This window comes from Grammomys surdaster, unplaced genomic scaffold (genome assembly GCF_004785775.1).
Source record: "Grammomys surdaster isolate TR1022 unplaced genomic scaffold, NIH_TR_1.0 191, whole genome shotgun sequence".
Classification (NCBI taxonomy): domain Eukaryota; kingdom Metazoa; phylum Chordata; class Mammalia; order Rodentia; family Muridae; genus Grammomys; species Grammomys surdaster.
Genome location: NW_021604636.1, coordinates 5174481 through 5195549, shown reverse-complemented (window position 1 = coordinate 5195549; position 21069 = coordinate 5174481). Strand labels below are relative to the sequence as shown.

The following is a 21069-nucleotide window of genomic DNA, read 5'->3' as shown; positions in this document are numbered from 1 at the left end:
TTCTTTCTTTCTTTCTTTCTTTCTTTCTTTCTTTCTTTCTTTCTTTCCTTCGTTCTTGTCAGGCCTCTTAGTGAGCTTCCCTGTGTCAGTTGACTGGCTGCCTAGTAAGCACCAGGGACCCTCTTCTGTCTACTTTCCTACGGTGCTAGGTTTCAGAAATGTGTTGCCAGGTCTTAATTTTATTGAGCTTCTAAGGATTTGAATTTTGGTTCTGTGCTTGCTCAACAAGCGGTTTACTGACTACCAAATTCTTTTTCCCCTTAAGTTCAATATTATAATCAACAAGTACAATAGTTTTCCCGAAGCTACAACCACATTTAATCCTTCTCTCTACTGTAATGAATGGAAGCTGCACAGTTTTGTGCCTCACTGTGTTTACTATCATCCTTTACTCACTTTGTAGAATTTAAAATTTTATTTTTAAGTGGGAATAGTAATGAGTATTTTAGAATGACCAGTTTGAAGCAGAACTTATAATCAGTGAAAATATGAATGATAGTGAGGGAAATTCAGAAATATTGATTTTTCCCCTTCAGCCTCTCAAAGAATGTTGCAAGAAATATGATAAGGATTATTGTTAGTTACTACTGGCTAATCTATGAGCAGTAGAAATAAATATAAAAACTCTATTAGTTATTTAAAATATAGTACACAAAGATACTGTATATATTAGCATGACCTTAAAAATAGATAGAGGACTTTTCTAGGCTTAGCTAAATTAATCAACCATCTGACCTGATCCCAAAATCACCTCTGCCTTTGCAAGTTCACTATCCTTAGTCTTCTATGACTTGATGCCCTGTCTTCTTAAATGGGGCATTTTTCCTGTTGAGTTTTTTAAAGAACCAATTCTTTATTTCATTAACTATTTACTTGCTTTCTTGTTTTGTCCTGTTTGTGTCTCTTTCACTGATTTTATTTGTCAGTTTTATTTCTTGTTTATTTTTTGATTATTTCTCTTTTGGGTGTTATTTCTTATAGTTCTAATGAGCTCTCTCAATTTTATGCAGACATTAGTGCTATGAACTTGCATCTTAGAACTGCCTTCACTATGCCTCATAGGTTTGGGTATGTTGTGTTTTCATTTTCATCCAGTTCTAAAAAGTTCTTTATTTCTGTCTTGATCCTCCTTTCTTACAATTGTGAGTTGTTCAGTTTTCATGAGTTCATAAACTTGCTGTTGTTTCTATTGTTGTTAATATTCAACTCTAATCCTTGGTCAAATAGGACACAAAGGGTTATTTCATAACTGTTTTGCTTTGTGTCCAAGAATGTGGTAAATTTTAGAGAGCATTGTAATAACTGCTAAGAAGAATGTATATTCTTGGGTGTTTGGATGGACTAGATTCTGGAGTTCTATTTAATTTATGATAGATATAGTTAGCTATAGTGGTTCTCTGTTTAGTTTTTGTCTGGATGACCTGTCTATTGGTGAGTGGGTTATTGAAGTAACCCTCTATCACTATTAGAGTCAACATGTGAGTTTAGCTGTGGTAGTGGTTCTTGTTGTTTTGTTTGTTTGTTTGATGAATTTCGATGCCATTGTGTTTTGTTCATAAATGATTAGAATTACATTATTCTCTTGGTAGATTTTTAAATAAGTGTATAGTGTCTTCTATCACTTCTGATTAGTTTTGGCTTGATGTCTATTTAATCGCATATTAGAATGGCCTCATCTGCTTGGATTTTTGGGTGGTCTATTTGCTTAGAATATCTTTCTCCAGTCTTTTATCCTGAGTTGATATATAGCCTTGATAGTGAAATGTGTTTTACAGATGCAGCAGAAAGATGGATCCTATTTTCGAACCCAGTCTATTAGTCTATGTCTTTTCGTTGGGGAATTAAAACTTTTAGTATAGAGAATTATCGGCATGCAGTGTGTATTGATCTCTGTTACTTTCTTGCTATATTGTGGCTTTGAATCCTTTTTATGATTTACAGTTTTGGGAGAGAGTATCTGTTGTTTATTTCTTTTTGGATGTGTCTCACCTCTTTAGACTGAAAGTTTCCTGTTAGCACCTCCTGTAGAGTTGGAGTGCTAGATAGAAGTTGCATAAAATTGGTTTTTTTGTGGAGTTTTCTTTCTCTGTTTATTGTGACTGATAGATTTGCTGAGTGTAGTATTCTGGTCTGACATCTGTGGTTTCTTAAAGCTTATATAATATTATTCATCTATACAGGCCCTTCTGGCTTTCTAAGTCTCCACTGAGAAAACACGTATTATACCAAAAGGTCTATGTTTATATGTTGTATGGCTTTTCTCTTGCAGCTTTTAATACTGTTTCTTTGTTCTACACATTTAGTGATTTGATTGTTATGTGTCATAAGGAATATATTTTCTGGTTCTGTTTATTTTGTGTTTTCTGTGACTACTGTATTTTGATAGGCAATTCCTTCCGATTGGTGAGATTTTCTTCTAGTATTTTGTTAAAAATATATGTGCTTTTGTCAGGCTTTCTTCTTCTATCCCTATTATTTGTAGGGTTGACTTTTTTCATGATGTTATAGATTTGTGTGTAGATGGCTATATAGATGCTTTGTGCCCAGATTTTTTTAGATTTAACATTATCTTTGATTGAGGTACCCATTTCTTCTACTTTGTTTTCAATAACTGAGATTTTTCTCTTCTATGTCTTTTTATTGGTTGGTGAAGCTTCCCTCAGAGTAAGCCTCTTACCTCTTATGTTTGAAATTCTAAGATTTTTGTGTCTAGTTTTATTTCAGTTTGGATTTTCTTTAGTGATTCTATTTATTGTTAAGTTCTACTTTTGTATCTTGAATTGTTTTCATTATTTCATACATTAAGGCATTTATTAGTAGCCTCTTTGTGTCTTTAACATACTCATAATTTCAGTTTTGAAGTCCTTGTCTTGTGATTTAGCTATGTTCAACTTCTCAGGGCCTACTGCAATAGGCTTCTAATGGAGGAGTATTGTCTTGCTTTTTTGCATTCTTGTTTTCGAACTGCTCTCTGACATCTGGAGTTAGAATGTTTAAGGTGTTTCTTTGTATTGTTATCTGTTCTTTTTCCTGTAAGGTGGATGTGTTCCCTCCTTTGGTTTTTGTTGCCAGTCTCTGGATTCTAGAAAAATGTGATGGCTGTTGGGTTCCTGGTAGAGAGCTGTTTTGACTCCCAGTCCAGTGCAACCACTTGGGGGTTGGGGGGGGGAGGGTGTCTCTTGCAGAAAGTGTTTCTTCATATTGGTGATTGACACAAAGGAGTAAAGATGGACTAGAAGAGAAGGCTGATAAGGTCTTTGGAAAGAGCTAAATTAGGTCTCTACCAAGACACTGAATCCCAAAGAAATGGAAGTAGGGTGGGAGGAGGGGGTCCTATAGGCAAGCTACCATAAGACAAAGAATGCCCTTGAAGAGACAGCAATGAAAGGGCCAGGGGGACCTGGGTTTCATATTTTAATTCCCTTAATGGTTTGTCTCCAGATCCTGTGAAAGACTACTCAGAGGATGTTATCCTTTAGACAGATTTCCCTGTGTTGTCGTGTTTACTTTCACTGCATGTTTTAGTCAATATAAACACAGATTCTTAATCTTGTCTATACTATATTTTATATCGTATTTATGCTATATTTATAGCTGCAGTTTATATTTTAGTAGCCTATGATATGAAGGGCTACCAAAAAATAATAAAATACCAATCATTTAAGGAAAAATGTTTATATCAATTAAAAGATTTTTTCTTTTTTGATAGTAGTATGATTTACATAATATATAGTGTGCTATTTTAAAGTATATAGTTTCAGTAGATACAAATAGGCATTGTACAACACAGAATTTCTATTGGAACATAATCTAAATTCTTTTAAAGATGTTAAAATATGGCTGGGTGTTCATGAAAAGACTTTGATGAATAGCACATAATGCCTATAAAATCATTTTTATGTTTTAGAATTAAAAGCAGAAACAAAAAGGCATATATTATTTTGAACCCAAGTAAATGCTATCTTCATAAAATAGATTATATACTGACATTTTATGCTATAGTTATTTTTATTGTATCTTAGAGAAGTCTTTTGAATACCTGATCTCCCATTTTATACTCTCAAGTCCTCTTTATTCAAAAATATGAGGTTTTTATTCCTTGATTATTTTGTGATTTGTACTTTGGATGTTTGTAGTGGCTGATTTTGATGCTTTATAAGGGGAAACACTAAGAATTCTCAAGTTCAAGTCTCATATATTTAGCAAATTGAATTTTTAAGGGTGGATGCATGCATATTATTCATCTACCCAAATTGTAGATAAATAGTATGCTGAAATAAGATACTAAAGGAAAAATGATTTAAACTTATTGGGATTGTGGCAGTTTAAGGTATGCCTACTGTGAGGTATGGTGGTTGACAAGCAACAAGGAAGGTTGAACAGGCTCCTTTATACAACCACAACCAGCTGTGTCGCGTACTTACACGTATCCCATGCAAGACTTGGACTCCTTTCTTAGTATAACCATGGAAGTACAATTTATGTTATATTTATAGTTACTCACTATATTGTTTATTCTAAAGCAACAAGAAGTAGAACACCAACTAGAAATAATGTACATGGTGAGATCAGGTTTGAAAATATAAGATAACTATCTTGGAGATAGTATGCTTCTAGGATAAAATAGCACGAGATTCTTATCTCAGATAAAGTAGTTAAGAAATTCGTATGGCACACCATTAAGTATATCTTTTCTTTTGTTTCTTTGTTAAAGGAATTTATCAGTCTTGTTTTTAAGAAGCATGCTTTATTTACTAAGTTAGCATCTGTTTTTGAAGAAGTGAATTGTGAGATTTAGCTATTGACTCAGTCATTGCTCATCTTACATGTAACGTAGTTTGACAGATTGTTTAAAATATTTGCTAGTAAATCACAAAAGAATATACGTGATATGCACTCACTGATAATTGGATATTAACCCAAAAGCATGCAATACCCAAGATACAACTCACAGACCACATGAAGCTCATGAAGAAGGAAGACCAAAGTGTGGGTGCTTTAGTCCTTCTCAGAAGGAGTAACGAAATACTCAAGGGAACAAATATGGAGACTAAATGTAAGACAGAAACTGAGGGAGGGGTTGTCTGGAGACCGTTCCACCTGGGTAACCATCCCACGTGCAGTCACCAAAGGTAGACGCTGATGTGGATGTCAGGAAGTGCATGCTGAGAGGAGCCTGATCTAGCTGTGTCCTTAGAAGTCTGCCAGACCCTGACATATACAGAGGCGTATGCTCACAGCTAACCATTGAACTAATCATGGGGTTCCCAATGAAGGAGTTAGAGAGAAGACTGAAGGAGCTGAAAGGGTTTGTGGCCCCATGAGGATAGCAACAATACTAACCAACCAGAGCTCCTAGGGTCTAAACCACCAGCCTGGGAGCACATAGGGAGGGACCCATGGCTCCAGCTAAGGCCTTGTCAGATAGGTGAGAGAGGAGGTACTTGGTCCCATGAAGGCTGGATGCCCCAGTATGGGGGAATTCGAGGGCAGGGAGGTGGGAGTGGGTGGGTGGGTGGGTGGGTGGGGCATACCCTCATAGAAGCAAGAGGAGGGGAGATGGGATGGGGGTACCTGGGTGGGGGAGAAATGCAGAAAGGGGATAACATCTGAAATGTAAATAAAATATCAAATAAAAATACATAAAAATGTAAAAAATGTTGTATTCCAAAAAAAATTTGCTAGTAATATTTAGCAGCATTATTGATATCTAAAAATAAAATACCTGGCCAATGTTCAAAACTAACATGTAGTGTAAATGTAATTTCTTTTTCAAACTTGTAATATATTAAGCATGTAAAATTATATGTGACATATTACTGAATCTTGCTGAGAATAATGAGCACTTACAAAGATACGAGTCTTTTGTAGTATTCTTGTGATCTACATTGTTTAATATCGAGTAATATCAGTGCTTTATTGACTATACTGTGATACATATAAGAGATAGAATTTGAATATATGTGACCCAAGGAGGCTTATACATTAAAATCAATTTTATCTCTTTTCACTTTATAGAATTAGTATAAGCAACTACTATATTTAATGAAATATAAAGAGTTTAAAGGCTAATGTTTCGTGCATACTAGGGAACCCTGAGCCATATGTAATGGTAACAGCTATAATTCCAATGCCTGGAAGACTGAAGCAGGAATCAGAAAGTCTAGTCTCATGTAACAGAATCAGAAAGTATAATCTGAACTTGGGTTGACCATGAGGTTGTCTCCCTTTCTACAGCTAGACTTTGTGTAGGTAAGAGCCTATTGAAGTTGAAGAAAGAGAAAACGCTTTATAATTTTCCTACCTTGAACAACCTTTGCTTACTTCAAATACCGTATCAACTTCCAGCCAGTTTTTTATTCCTGTAGATTTGTATGGTACGAAATGAGTCCAGTCCATGGGAACGAAGAAACAGTAAGGTTCTTTCTGGACTGAATTGTTATAAAATGATGCCACATTTTCTAGGTTTAGGTAAAAGAAAAAAAAAAAAAGAAACCTGAGTTTGTGCATTCCTTTTTAGAGAGTATGTCACCATAATTTACAAAAGGCCAGCTTCAACAGGTCATATACTGAGGGGGATGTATGGTATTGGCAGCTAATCACTCAGCAGAATTTACTCTGAGGGAGCAAAACTTAATTCTCTGGGGCCAGTGAAAGGGGTGAAAACACACGCACACACACACACACACACACGCACGCACACACGCACACGCATGGTGGATCAAGCAAGGCTCCAACACCTTTATTTTCCTCCCATAGTTTATATCCCCCAGCAAAACCTCTCAAACAGTTTAAAAATTAGAATGTGATTACATTCTATTTTTAAGTGAATAATTACAATAATTACAAGTGAAAAACAGCATTTTCCCCAATTCCTTTACATGATTAAACATTTTACATATTATAGGTGAAAAAGCAAATTATTTCCAAGGATTCAGATAATATATGTTTAAGTAACTCGTTATAAATTAACAAAGTATAAGCAACCAATGTATTTTTCCCAGGCAGGTGTCTTACTGGCAGGCTTCAAAATTTGCAATTACAAAGAAAGGATCAATTTTTTTTTTTGTTTTCCGGTTTTTTGGTTTTTTGAGACAAGGTTTCTCTGTGTAGCCCTGGCTGTCCTGGAACTCACTCTGTAGACCAGGCTGGCCTTGAACTCAGAAATCCACCTGCCTCTGCCTCCCAAATGCTGGGATCAAAGGCACACACCACCACTGCCCGGCAGGATCAATTGTTTTATTATTTATCTTAAAAGGTAATTTTAAAAAGAAAATATTAAAAGAATCATAAATCTAAAATTTTATGTAAAAAATCCTCATTTCCACTTTAAATCCTCAGGGTGCACACCTACTCATTAACAGTTTCTCATTAAATCATATCAGGAATCCAAGAGCAAAAATGAGCACAAGAAATTAATCACCAACCCAGCTTTAGCAAGAAAGGCACATCAGCTAGTGCTAGTTGGGCTGCCATTGTTCTTGTTCCAGACCTTAGAAAATCCCTCTCACAACTTTGAAGAGTGTGCCTTTCTGAATTTTAAATTGTTCCCCAAGAAGTTCTACATCAAAGCCACTAACAAAAACATCATAACTTAACTTTACTAACAATACATCTCCAAATTCTTTCTAAAGGTGATGGTTGAATCATTAATCTGCTTCAGCAGCAATAGTTGAAAAAGAATCAATCACTATTATTGTAAGTGCCAATGACATTGCCCAGTGAGAGGCTGGAACCCCCATTAGAGTTTTCACACAGTTCATAGATTATGAGGGATGTGATGACCACGAGGGCACCAAGTGAAACTCTGTAACAGCCTGAAGTCCTCAGGACACGTAGTCCTTGGGGCTCTCTGCCTCTCTAAGGTACACACATCATGAATGTGCTAAACAGTGGGCTGCCCTCTAAGAGTTAGATAGCTGTTTTCCCATCCTTTCCCGTGGCCTCCAACAAGAATTCTAATTACTTTATCATGCATTCATCTTTATCCTGTAGTCATTCAGTTCTAGGAGTAGATTTTCTCTCAGTGCTTTCCCCATTGTTTTTCATCAGCTTATTATATGAGATCTAAGTCAGATCCACATTGCACGTACTTTTTGTAAATACCTCCTACCTCTGTCTTATTTTGCCCATCTGTGAAGCACCTACACACGTTCACTGCCCTGATAAATTTTGGAAATTCAGTTGTTATTCAAAGCAGGAGCCTCAGCCATCATCAGCTAGACAGACATTTTATTTTTAGGCAGGAGTCTTTTCTTCTTTTTTTCTTCCTTCCTTCCTTCCTTCCTTCCTTCCTTCCTTCCTTCCTTCCTTCCTTTCTTTCTTTCTTTTTTTTTTTTTGGTTTTTTGAGACAAGGTTTCCCTGTATAGCCCTGGCTGTCCTGGAACCAGGACCGTCCTATAGACCAGGCTGGCCTCGAACTCAGAAATCTGCCTGCCTCTGCCTCCCAAGTGCTGGGATTAAAGGCATGCACCACCACTGCCCTTCTAAGCAGGAGTCTTAATCCAGGCTTTTTGGAGAATTCCAGGTCCCCTGGTACTCTTGGATCTCTACTCAGTACACTTTAGTAAGAGGCAGATACCTCTGTTCTTCCTCTTTATTTAGAGATAGGGATTTGAGACTCACATCACAAGTCTATTTGAAGAAATATGCTAGCGCGCATGTGTACTGCCTCGTTCTGTTCTCACTCCCGTCTTGGTGTGTATGCGGGTAAACGTGGGAAGTATTTAACTAAATTTTCAGGGATACAGTTTGTAAATCCTTAATATTCTCTTACAACTTCTTTGGTGAGAAATATCTGTCGGATTTTGGTGGTTTAGTTGAAAATTCATTATATCACCTTATTACCCATAATTATGAATTAACATTAATAGTAAGTAATCTTCCTCATTCAGTTGTGTTATACTCAAATAATATGAGAACATGCTAAGATTCAACCAAAATAAAAGTATTGTTAAGTCTGAAGGAGCCTGAAGACATGAATTGAAAGAATAATTGTCAATCTTGTTATTATTTTATTATATCAAAAGATGGATTATCTGAATACTGACAACTCTTATGTATAGCAAGGATAAAGAAGATGAAAATTTCTATAATACCGAGATACATCATGGTAAATAAACTGTGGGTCTCTTCCTTAAGTCAGTAACTACTGTAGTCAGTAAAGTATATACTTCTTGGCAATAAAATCACACATTAAAATGGAAAAATTCCAACTCACCTGTACTGTTACACTTGCTATGCTGACATGAGAAATATGTTTATCAATATATTTTTGACAACTCTTCAGAAAGGGCCCCAAAATAGGGAATGAGCATTGGGTATACAAACAAGAATATTTTCATTGAGGTTTAGAACCAATGTTTGTGAGAAGCTGTCTAAATAGTATATGAATGATAAGGAAACATGGAGCACATGGGAAATAATCCAGTTATGAGTTCGCTAATAAAATTTCTAGTTATGATTTAAATGGTATAATTGTCTAAATTGACTTTTTATAGTTAATCATTTTTTGAAAATTGAGTTTATATTACAAGTGGAGAGAGGTTATTTGATTAGTTATCATTATAAAAGTAACATCTATTCCTTTAGATTCCAGTCGTACAATTAGAGGCTATGTATGCCCTAACCATTGACCATTCAGCCATTTGCATTACTGACTTCTTACTTGTTTCTAAGTTCTCTTCTGCTTTACTCCATTATACCATTGTTTCTACTGGATGAAAACTACAAGAAGGCAGAGACTTTTCTCTTCTATTTCTCTAATTTACTGTATAGGATGGTATCTATAAAGAGAAAGATGTGCGTCATGTATTTGCTCAACATCAATTCTACTATCCACTGTCCATCTAATTTTACAAAATCTCCTTTTTGCTCCTAAATTATTCCTTTTCTCTGTTCATTCTTCCAATGTTAAAATGTCTTCTGTATCCATTTTTCAGTTTTTGAATTATCACCCTGCATTACTTTTTTGCTGTGTTAAAGCACCATGGCCAAAAGTGCCTTGCTAGAGTAAATTGTATCTTGACTTCATAACGGTATGCGTGAGATGGTAGCAGATGACCAGAACAGGAGGCTGGATGTTCACATCCTCAAAGGCAAATAAAAATCCCAGAGTGCAGTCTAGAAGTGAGTGGGTGAGGCTGTAAACTCTCAAAACCCACCTACAGTGAAGTCTTCTTCCATTAAGGCTCCACCTCCTAAAGGTTCATAACTTCTCCAAATAGTGCCACTAACCAGGAACCAAAGTTTCAAATATATGAGCCTATGGGAGACATTTCTCATTTAAATCACTACACAACCACTGTAATAGAACTTTACTAGTTAAGTGCCACCAATGTCTCTATTTCCAGCCCTCCTCACTTTTCCAGAATCAGAGGGAGGGATAGGGTTTCCATCCAACAACATTTTATGCCTTTTTCAATCTTACAAGATGCCTTTGTATACATTCTTTCACTGTGGTCTTTATTGTTCTTACAGATGCTTTTACAAACATGTAAGATGGTTGGGGTTTACATTATAGAATGGCAACTTTTTACCAAGGGTGGACAAGACCCCTGAATACCACTGACATCCATTATAAGCATTACAGTGCCAGTTAAGGAATGTTTGGGAGCTCCTATAGAGTTACATAGTTAAACCAAAGAACAATACAGCAGGTATATTCATTGACACTTTCCATGGGCACACTGTTTCATTCTGGGGTGCTCCTCCTAAGGTAGGTTCCTGAGAGTTTCCCTATGAAGTCTTGGGAGGGCTGGCTTGTGTTTCTTGGCTTGTCTTGGGGTCCAAGGACTCACTTTAGTCCACCATGGGTGCTGCTAGGATCTTAACTATAATAGACTCTGGATCAGCACTATGGCGTTTGTTTTCCTATCAGCTGCAGCTGGATTCTGAAAGGGTTGTCGGCCAAACACAACATTTCATCCTCAGTACAGCTCCCACTCTGGATGCTAGGGGATTAGCTCTTCATCTTTTCTTCTACCAACTTTTTGCTCAGGGTTTAAAGCCTTCCAAAAACTCACTAGTGGAATGTTTAGGCTTCCTGTTAATGTTCTTTTTGAGAGCGACTGAGCACAGATCTTGTCACATTTTCTTCCTTGTAGGCTGGATAGTCGCTGTGTCTGCTCTTTTCTTTTGTTGACATCAGGCATGTGCTTTAGAACTCCTGCATCATTTTTGTGGTGCTAGTCTGCCAAAGCCTCTCTTACTGAATAGAGATCATGTCCCTCCACAGGGCTCAAAAACCACTAAAGTTCCATATTAGTTCCAACATCTCTGATGGATCAATCTTCTTCATAACTCTCCTGTGAATCCAGTCTTATATGGCCTATTGATTCAAACACAGCCTTTGCATACCTAGTTTTCTCAGTAATGCCTGTCTTTGCTCTTGAACTGGTCATCAAACATTGCCTCAATCATATTTGTTTTACTCAGTAATATTTGCCTTTTCTCTTGAACCAGGCAACAACACTGTCTCCCAATGTCTAGGCATTGAGTAATGTTTATATTTTATCATATAGTGGCTGTTCATAGGGACTTCAGGAGGAGATAAACAAGTGTCCTTAATGGCTTGTATGGGCCAGTATATCAAAGAATGCTGCCCCTTGCTTTGCTTCAGTAATGCAGCCTTTGTTTCTAGGAGGAATGGTTTACTCAGCTTCTTTGCTTCCTCTGCACTAACCCTATCTACCACAGCCTCATGAGCTTTGCTGTGGTCAGTCTTTCACTCCTTCTTTTATTCTCTTTTCTAATTCAAGCAATTCACATACTGGTTATTTCTTGTTTACTGTAGTTCCATGTAATGATCCATTGATCCCATCTTAAGACTTCTATATACAGGTTTATCAATTCAGCCTTGCTGTCTTCCTCCTTACCTTCTTATTTTCACCATGGGTTCCAAGGCTTTGAAAATGGAGCTTTAGCACTTACTTAGTTTGTATCATTTATTTTGTGAGATTTTATACATGCCTTCATTTGTGTCCATAAATTTGTGCCTAAATATTCAATATGTTGGAGCCATTGTGTTTTTTATTATGAAATTACATATTATAGTGTATAGCAATGATCTGAATATAAACTTATACCCTGTAACCTTGCTATATATGTCTCTAGTTCTTTTCTTTCTTTTTAGGTATTATGGGATATTTTCTTTGTAGATAAATCATGTCATCTATTGTATAGACAATTTTTCTTCCTACACAGGTGTGAGTGTATGCATATATATATATATGGTTCAAAATTAGACGGTATTATGCTAAGATTGGTTGGATGCTCATATGAGGGACACAAGGAGTGTGATATTGTGCCTAAGGGTTGGCTGGGACATTTAAAGCTTGTAGCTATGGTAAACAGATGTCCTTCTATATGATTTTTATAGATACCCCATCACAGAGGGTGCAGTTTATTCTTGGAACTGAGGATGATGACGAGGAGCACATTCCTCATGACCTTTTCACAGAACTGGACGAGATTTGCTGGCGTGAAGGGGAAGATGCCGAGTGGAGAGAAACAGCCAGGTAAAGATTTGGGTTGAAGGATGAAAAAATAGTTTTATTTTATCTAGGTCATTAGAAGAATAGAGTCTCAGTGCGTTGATTCTGCAAACATGTAGGGTTTCACAGCTTTCTGAATTTGCTCATCTGGTCTGGGCAGATCCTATAATGGTATATAGGTCAGAATGAAATCTGAAGGCAGTAATTAAACAGTGATGCAGAGCCAGCTACAGCTGCGGCCTTAAAGATAAACAGTAACATGATTTGTGTACAGGCAACAAAACAATGGAAATCAAAAGTAATTTGTTTCTATCTTTTCAGCTGCTGACTTATACCCAAATTGGTGTTATCATGTGGTAATTTCACTGTGGGCTTTTTTTGAAAAAAAAAAAAAACATGAAAGAGAATTTTGTTATAGTTCTCAGTTTAATTTAGTGTTTGTTAAGGAATAAAAATATTTTAAGTTGTTTTTCTACCATAAGAATTCACTAAGTTGGATGTTTTAAAAATATCTTTAAAAAATATATTCTATCATTCATAATTAATATTTTAGTCATGCCATATAACTATGAATTACTATTAAGTAAATTAAATTTTATCTTTCACTAATTTGTGCTTACTTACATTTATTCATTGATTTAATAATCATTTATGCAGTACCAATTAAATGATATGTAGAATAGCAGCAGCAAAATCATTAGATCTTGCCTTCAATTATTTACAGTCTAGACAAAACCACATAGTTGTAAATGTTGTATAATGAATACTGTGCCTAGGGTATGCATAGTAACTGTAATTACATAGGGTTGTCCTTGGTCTACTGTGATTCAGATTTTTATATGAATATGACTTACCTGGAGTTTATAAAAAATGTAGATTTAGTATATATTAGTTATACACTCTTAAGTTTTGCATTTTTGTATCAGCAACATAAATTTATGCAATCTTTTAAATTACATAATTGCTATATAACTGAACTTTATCCAATCTTGATCAAAATTCAGGGTTTTTTCAATAAAAATTGCTATAATGATCATTTTTTTAAATCAAGCTTCCATTTGATGGTATGTCAAATACTTCTTATTTGAGGGCCACATTCTCAATAGCAAGAACATTTTCCACAAGGGTCAGAATAACTACACAGGACAAGTGATTTCTGATCTCTCTTTTTTTTTCTTTTTACTTTTAATTTAATATATTTTGAGATTTTCATATATGGGTCTTGTATTTATTTTACTTTCACCCTTCTTTCCTTTCCAGTTCTTCCCTTGTCTTCTCCTCTCTCTCAGAATCATACCACCCACACACACTACATTATATTCTTATATACATAAGTACAAGCTTATCAGTCTGTATAATGTTCGTTGTAATGTATATAACAACAATATGAAAGAAGAGTCCATGAATTTGACAGAACAATGCAGATATTTCAGAGGCTCTGGAGTGAGGAAAAGTGTGGTAGTTTGAATGAAAATCATTCCCCAATAGGCTCATGTATATTAGGTTCCCAGTTACTGGAACTGTGTAAAAAGTTGTGGCTTTACTAGAGGAGATGTGTCACTGTGGGTGGGTTTTGAGCTTTCAAAAGCTCACACCAGGCCTAGTGTTTCACTCTCTGCCTGCTGCCCGTGCGTCAGGACATAATGCTCTCAGCTACAGCTCTAGCGGCATGCTGTCTGTCTCCCACCATGATGATCAGGGACTAAGCCTCTAAAACTCTAAACAAGCCCCTAATTAAATGCTCTCTTCGATAAGAGTGGTCTTGGTCATGGTTTCTTTTGACAGCAATAGAACAGTAACTAAACCAAAAGGGAATGAGAAAATGATACATATTTGTCAAAAAATAAAAGTCATGATTTTTAAAAAGCTAAAAATAGATTTCCATAAAGCTGAGCTGTATGTTTCTGAGCTTACTCTTGATAATTGAGTTGGGAGTTAGTCAAACACAAAAGTAGAGGGCTTAGTATGCTCAGCAGAGGGAGAGGATGTGCTGAAGTATACAATTCAGTGATTACCATTTTGTTAATCTTTGTATTTCACATGGTAAGACAGCTCTAGTCAGACTGCTTTTGGTGTTGAGATATTGCTTAAGGGCCTCATGTTGAAACAGAATTCTGAGACCTGTAACACTTAATTGAATATTAAACTTGAAACTATAGTAGTTTGCCTTAATTTTATCTAACAGAGTTAGTGTTAAATGTGTTACCATGTTATTGATGAGTGAATGGTAAGGAGCAATACTGGCCCATTTAATGCTTATTGGATATTTAAAAAAACTATTTTATTTATTTACGTTCCAGTCGTTGCCTCCCCTCAGTCCCCCCTCCCATAGTTCCTCATCCTATTCCTCCTCTTTGTCTCTGTGAAGGTGCTCTCCCCAGTCAGGCCTTCTTCCCTGGGGCCTCAAGTCTCTGGAGGATTATGCACATCTTCTCCCACTGAGGCGGACCAGGAAGACATCTGGTACATATGTGCCAGGGGCCTGGGACAAGCCCATGTATGCTCCTGGTTGGTGGCTCAGTCTCTGAGATTCTTGGCATCTGGTTTAGTTAAGACTGTTGGTCTTCCTATGGGTTAACTCTCCCTTTTAGTTTCAATCCTTCCCCTAATTCAACCAAAGGGGTCCTAGACTTCAGTCCAATGGTTGGGTGTATTTGCTTCAGTCTCAGTCAACTGCTGGTAGGAGCTCTCAGAGTACAGCCACGCCAGGCTCTTGTCTGTAAGCACATCATAGCATAGTAGTGCCAAACCTTGATGTCCCCCCCATGAGATGGATCTCAATCTGGGCCAGTCATTGGACTACCTTTCTTTCTATCACTTCTCTATTTTTGTCCCTGCAGTTCTTTTAGACAGGAAGAATTCTGGGTCAGGAATTTTGACTGTGGGTTAGTACTTCCACTTGAGGTCCTGTCTATTTACTGGAGGTGGCCTCTTTGAGTTCCCTTTCCCCAATGTTGGGAATTTTGACTAAGGTCACCCCCAATGATTCCTGAGAGTATCTCATCTCCTGGGTCTTTAGTACTTTCTAGAGGGTTCTCTGACTTTCCAGTCCCCAAGGCTACTTATTTCCATTCATTCTCTTGGCCCTCTGGACTGCTTTCCTGTCCCCTTCCACCTATATCTGATCCTGTTCCCTTTTTCCTTTTCCCCTTCTCCTCTCCTATCCAGATCCCTCCCTCTCTCTGCCTCCCATGATTATTTCCTTCCCCCTTCTCAGTGAGATTGAAGCCTAATCACTTGGGCATTTCTGCTTGTTATACTTCTTATGGTCTGTAGGTTGTATCCTAGGTATTCTGTACTCTTTGGCTAATATCCACTTATCAGAGAGTGCATACCATACATGTCCTTTTGGGGTTGAGTTACCTCACTCAGGATGATATTGGAGAGATCCCATATAAGTAACTTCACAGTACACCTGAAAACAATGTACTAAAGTTAAACCAAGAGCAGATAAACTATCTAAACAGGCCCATACCCCTAAGGAAATAGAAGTCATTAAAAATCCCCAAGCAAAAGAAAGAAAGAGAAAAAGAGAAGGCCCAGAATGGCTTTACTGCTGAGTTCTGCCAGACCTTCAAAGAAGAGCTAATACACCTCAAACAATTCCATAGAAACAGAAGGAACACTACCTAATTCATTCTATGAAGGCACACTTACTCTGATACTTAAACCACACAAGGATTCAAAAAACGGAGACTTCAGACCAATTTCCTTTATGAATATCCATGCAAAAATACTCAATAAAATTTTTGAAAACCAAATCCAAGAACACATCAAAACCATCATTTACAAAGACCAAGTGGGCTTCATCCCAGGGATGCAATGTTGCCTGACTTATTTTAACCACAGAACTACTATACATTGAAAACTATAAATATCATTCATATTATTGTGTTTCCTTTTTACTAACAGGTACTGGTGACCAAGCAAGGATTCATAACCATGTGGATATTCATTATCATCAGAACTCTGTGTTGTTAGAGGTCTGTGTTTAGAAGCTCACATGGAAGCCTGAAATATATTGACAGTTACTCTGATACCTAAACATCACAAAGACCCAACAAAGAAAGAGAACTTTAGAACAGTCTTGCTTACAGGATATTTTTGAGTATTCTATGTAGATAATTTTATTTTAAAATGTTACTGTTAATATTAAAACAGTGTTTTTCTTGGGCTGACTATCTAAGTGGCGGCGGCGCTGCTTAGCTCTGCTGCCATGTTTTGTGACACGTGAGCCACAGCTAGGAACAGCTATCCAGAAACACCAGCCCTGGCACCCACAAGACACCAGCATGGGAGATTGGCTCTGCAAGTCTCCCACGCTGTCTCCACAAGGTTGGGATGAGCCCAGACCATTCCATCATCCACACGGTTCCTGGAAGAAATGAGACTCTAATGCTTAAAGATTACCCAAAGGCTTTATATGTTTGGTAATGCTCAATTAACAAGATGACCACACAATTAGAGGTGTGTTCCAATATCTAACCTTATGATATAAGTTGTTACCCAGGATTGCCTCTTAGCTCCACCTCCTTCTCCTTCCTTTCTTCATTCCTCCCAACTCCTCGCACATTACTGAGTTTATTGTAAAATATCCAGCTACATTAAAATAGTGAAGTAAATTATTTTTTGACGCAGGGTTTCTCTGTGGCTGTCATGGAATCCATTTTGTATGCCAAGCTAGCCTCAAACTCAGAGACTCACCTGACTCTCACTCCCAAGTCTGAGTTTAAAGGTGTGTATCAACATACCTGGCTATAATGAATTAATTTAAAGGAAAAAATTTTGTAGGCAATTCTTGTTAACATAACAAACAAACAAGCAACAGAGCAAAAAACAAAACCTGCTAATAATGTTTGAAAATTCAAAAAATGTTTGAAATAGTAGACAAAATCATTTTTCTATCTTGATTTATACTTCCTTCTTTAAGGGTATCACTATTAAGAGTTCCTCATGAATATTCAAAACCCCCACCAAATTTAATATGAATTATTTCTCCTTTCAGTTTATATTTTATATGGTTTACCTTGTTTTTCATTTTATATACTTATATTTTTCACTATTAGCCATGCAAATTTTTTATTGGATATTTTTTTATTTACATTTCCAATGTTATCCCCTTCCTCATTCTCCCCGAAACCCCTAACCCATCCCCCCTCCTCTTTTTTGCTTTTATACCGTTTTAATTACATGCAAATATTAAAGGTCAGTTCTAGGTTGAGGAACTAGCAATGCAATAGATGTAAACAGTCAAAGAAAAAGCAAGACAATAAACACAAACAGTCAAAGAACAAGCAAGGCAATAAACAAAGTCCAGTGATCACTCCCATGATCACTATTTCTAAGGGCTTATCAGGATGACCAAAATATCTGAGCCTACTTCCCTGTCCTAGCCCAAAGACATTTTCATGTCTGAAGCCTACTTCTTTGTTCTAGCCTATGATTTAGATTCCTGCCTGAAGCCCATTTTCTTGTCCTTGGCCAATGTCAGATTCCTGCCTAGCAGCCCCTAAAGCTATCCACATTTCCCTCTTTTTTTATTTTTATATACAAGACTGAGCCTGTCTTAGGTCATTCTGACAAGAATGCCATCCTTACCTGTCATAGAATATGCATTATCAAAAGCAATGCACGTCTGTCTTAGATTGGTAAGGCTCTGTGCAGAATCTTACCAGTCCTTGGCTTGCTAGCCTGTTAAATTAATAACTCTGTCTGGGGGTCCGTTTTCAGTTTCAAGTCATGTACTTTGACTGCCAACATGCTGGTGTTGTTATAGACAAGCTTTCACATGATGGGCAGGAATAAAAGTATTCCCAGGACAAAAAGGGCTAGCCTGATCAAGTTATTTATGCCATTCTTGAAGCTTGACCAAAATGGGAATACTGACCTCAAGCCATGGATAATTTTATCAGCAGTATATGCAAGATCAAAGCTCAGCAAAGCAGCATTCTTTAAATTCATAATCTCACTATGCAAAGTTAAAACATCCAGAGAAGTGTTAAACTTATACCAGATACACTGCAAATGTCTTTAAACTTTTTCCTAATTATAATGGCTATCATTGTAAAGTTTAGAAGTAACACAATTCCATTGGTATTTGGCATGACATTGGAGATGGCTCCTTACTCTTAAATCTGAACCTCCTTCCAATAATTTGAATAGAATAAAGAGCATCAATCCAATGTTCCAAATGCCTATTTAAATTCTCTTGTATACTCAACACATTGGTAACTTTTTTTTTTTGCTAAATAATTAACAAAAGTAGCTGTTTTACCTTCTTGTGTTGAAGCAATTGCAGAAGCAGTGGTGCTAGCAATTAATGTAACTAAAGCTGTTATACCAGCAATAATCAAGCCCACTATCCTCTTGCTTCTGCTTAAAGCCTGACTCCCTTTTTCCAATACTTGCAAGCTTGTTTTCAGAAAACCAAGGTTCTTTAATACTCAGGGCAATGAAGCAACAGCTGGTTGATAGACCCCCCATAACAGACATACCAGGTTTCAACACACTAACACAATTAGAAAGTGTAAAATCAATGTAACTTACAATAAACACTGTAGAACAAACAAAAGTAATTTTAACTAGACAATTCAAAGAGCCTTATCACATGGACTAACACTTGTTTGAAATCCAGATCCTGTCCCCAACTTTATCTCTTGCTAATATAATATCATAGAGAACTTCAGCTAACTTCCAAATATGTCTCTGAAAATGTCCAGATCCAGTTTTCCGAATGAAAACTGTTATTTCCAATATTGGATTTATTTCTAGACCAGTCCATGATTGAGTCTGAATAACTTGTCAAATTTAAGAAAAATACAAGAGTCATTATAACTTCTCTTTTTGATTCTCTGTCCCACAAGTTCTAAAAACTTGAGGCTTGTCCCATCTAGGATTTAGGAAATCAAAGGTGGGTCAGGAACATATGTCCAATACAGCTTGCCAGTCACCATTGTCAGGGTACTCAGCAAGCTCACAGATCAGCATCATTCCTTGTCCCAGTACCAGCATGTCTCACCAATATCTCTGGCAGTCACCATACTCCTTCAGCATCCTGCAAAAAAAAAAAAAAAAAAAAAAAACCACAAACATGCCCTCTTCCCAATATTAGATACCTGACCAGAATCATGCCATATGCCAGTAAATGGATCCTTCCTTTTCACCTAGACATAAGTATGCCTAGTTGTAGGATACCATAGACACTCAGCAGAAAGTTCCTTTGCACCCAAATATTTTTTAAAATTTAAAATAAAAAGAACATGATTTAAATAAATTTGTTATGTATGGGGATATATCTCCCCCTTTTTTATCTTATGAAAATATTGTTTTAAAGCTCCATGGGCCTTTTCCACAATACCTTGTCCTTGAGGGTTATAAGGAATCTCAGTAATGAGAATAATATTAAATTGTTGACAAAAATTCTCAAATGCTTGACTGCAATAGCCAGTTTCATTATCTGTTTTTTTTATTTAACTATTGGATATTTTATAGATTTACATTTCAGGTGTTATCTCCTTTCACTATCCCCCCTCAAATCTCTTATCCTATCCCCCCTCCTCCTACTTCTATGAAGGTGTGCCCCCACCCATCTACCCATTCTTGTCTCCTCACCCTCTAATTCCTCCACACTGGGGCATCCAGCCTTCATGGGACCAAGGCCCTCCTCTCCCACTGATGCCCAACAAGGCCATCCACAACTACATATACAGCAGGATCCATGGATCCCTCCATATGTGTTCCCAGGTTTGTGGTTTACACCCTGGGAGCTCTGGTTGGTTGGTATTCTCTCTCTCCCCATTGGGCCACGGCCCCTTCAGCTCCTTCAGTCTTCTTTCTAACTACTCCATTGGGGGCCCCATGATCAGTTCAATAGTTAGCTGCAAGCATCCTCCTCTGTATATGTCAGGCTCTGGCAGAGCCTCTCAGGAGACAGATATATCAGGCTCCTGTCAGCATGCACTTCCTGGCATCTACAGCAGTGTGTGCATTTGGTGACTGCACATGGGATGGATCCACAGGTGGGGCAGTTTCTGGACAGTCTCTTCTCCAGTCTCTGTTCCACATTTTGTCTCCTTATTTGCTCCCATGAGTATTTTGTTATTCCTTCTAAGAAGGACTGAAGCACCCACACTTTGGTCTTCCTTCTTCTTGAGCTTCATGTTGCCTGTAAGCTGTATCTTAGGAATTGTGAGCTTTTGGGATAATATCCACTTATCAGTGAGTGTATACCATATGTGTGATTGGGCTGACTCACTCAGGATGATATTTTCTAGTTCCGTCCATTTGCCTAAGAATTTCATGAAGTCCTTATTTTAATAGCTGGGTAATATTCCATTGTGTAAATATACCACATTTTCTGTATCCATTCCTCTGCTGAAGGACATCTGGGTTCTTTCCAGATAAGACTGCTGTAAACATAGTGGAGCATATGTCCTTGTTATATGATGGAGTATCTTTTAGGTATTTGCTCAGGAGTGGTGTAGCAGGGTGCTCAGGTAATACTATGTCCAATTTTCTGAGGAACAGCCGAACTGATTTCCAGAGAGATTGCACCAGCTTACAATCCCACCAACA

At 37.1% G+C, this 21069-nt stretch overlaps 1 protein-coding gene across 24 annotated transcripts in view; it reads left to right on the top strand.

The window, feature by feature from the left end:
- The window catches only part of Slc4a10 (solute carrier family 4 member 10), a 296786-nt gene that overhangs the window by 163256 nt on the left and 112461 nt on the right, over nucleotides 1-21069 (top strand). For 23 of the 24 annotated variants that reach the window (XM_028769142.1, XM_028769139.1, XM_028769136.1 and 20 more), the window contains one exon: nucleotides 12381-12519. In XM_028769142.1, coding sequence (XP_028624975.1) covers nucleotides 12381-12519 — 139 coding nt within the window. Of the gene's footprint in view, nucleotides 1-12380; nucleotides 12520-21069 lie in introns of those variants that run through there. The other variant, XM_028769143.1, reaches the window with a different exon arrangement.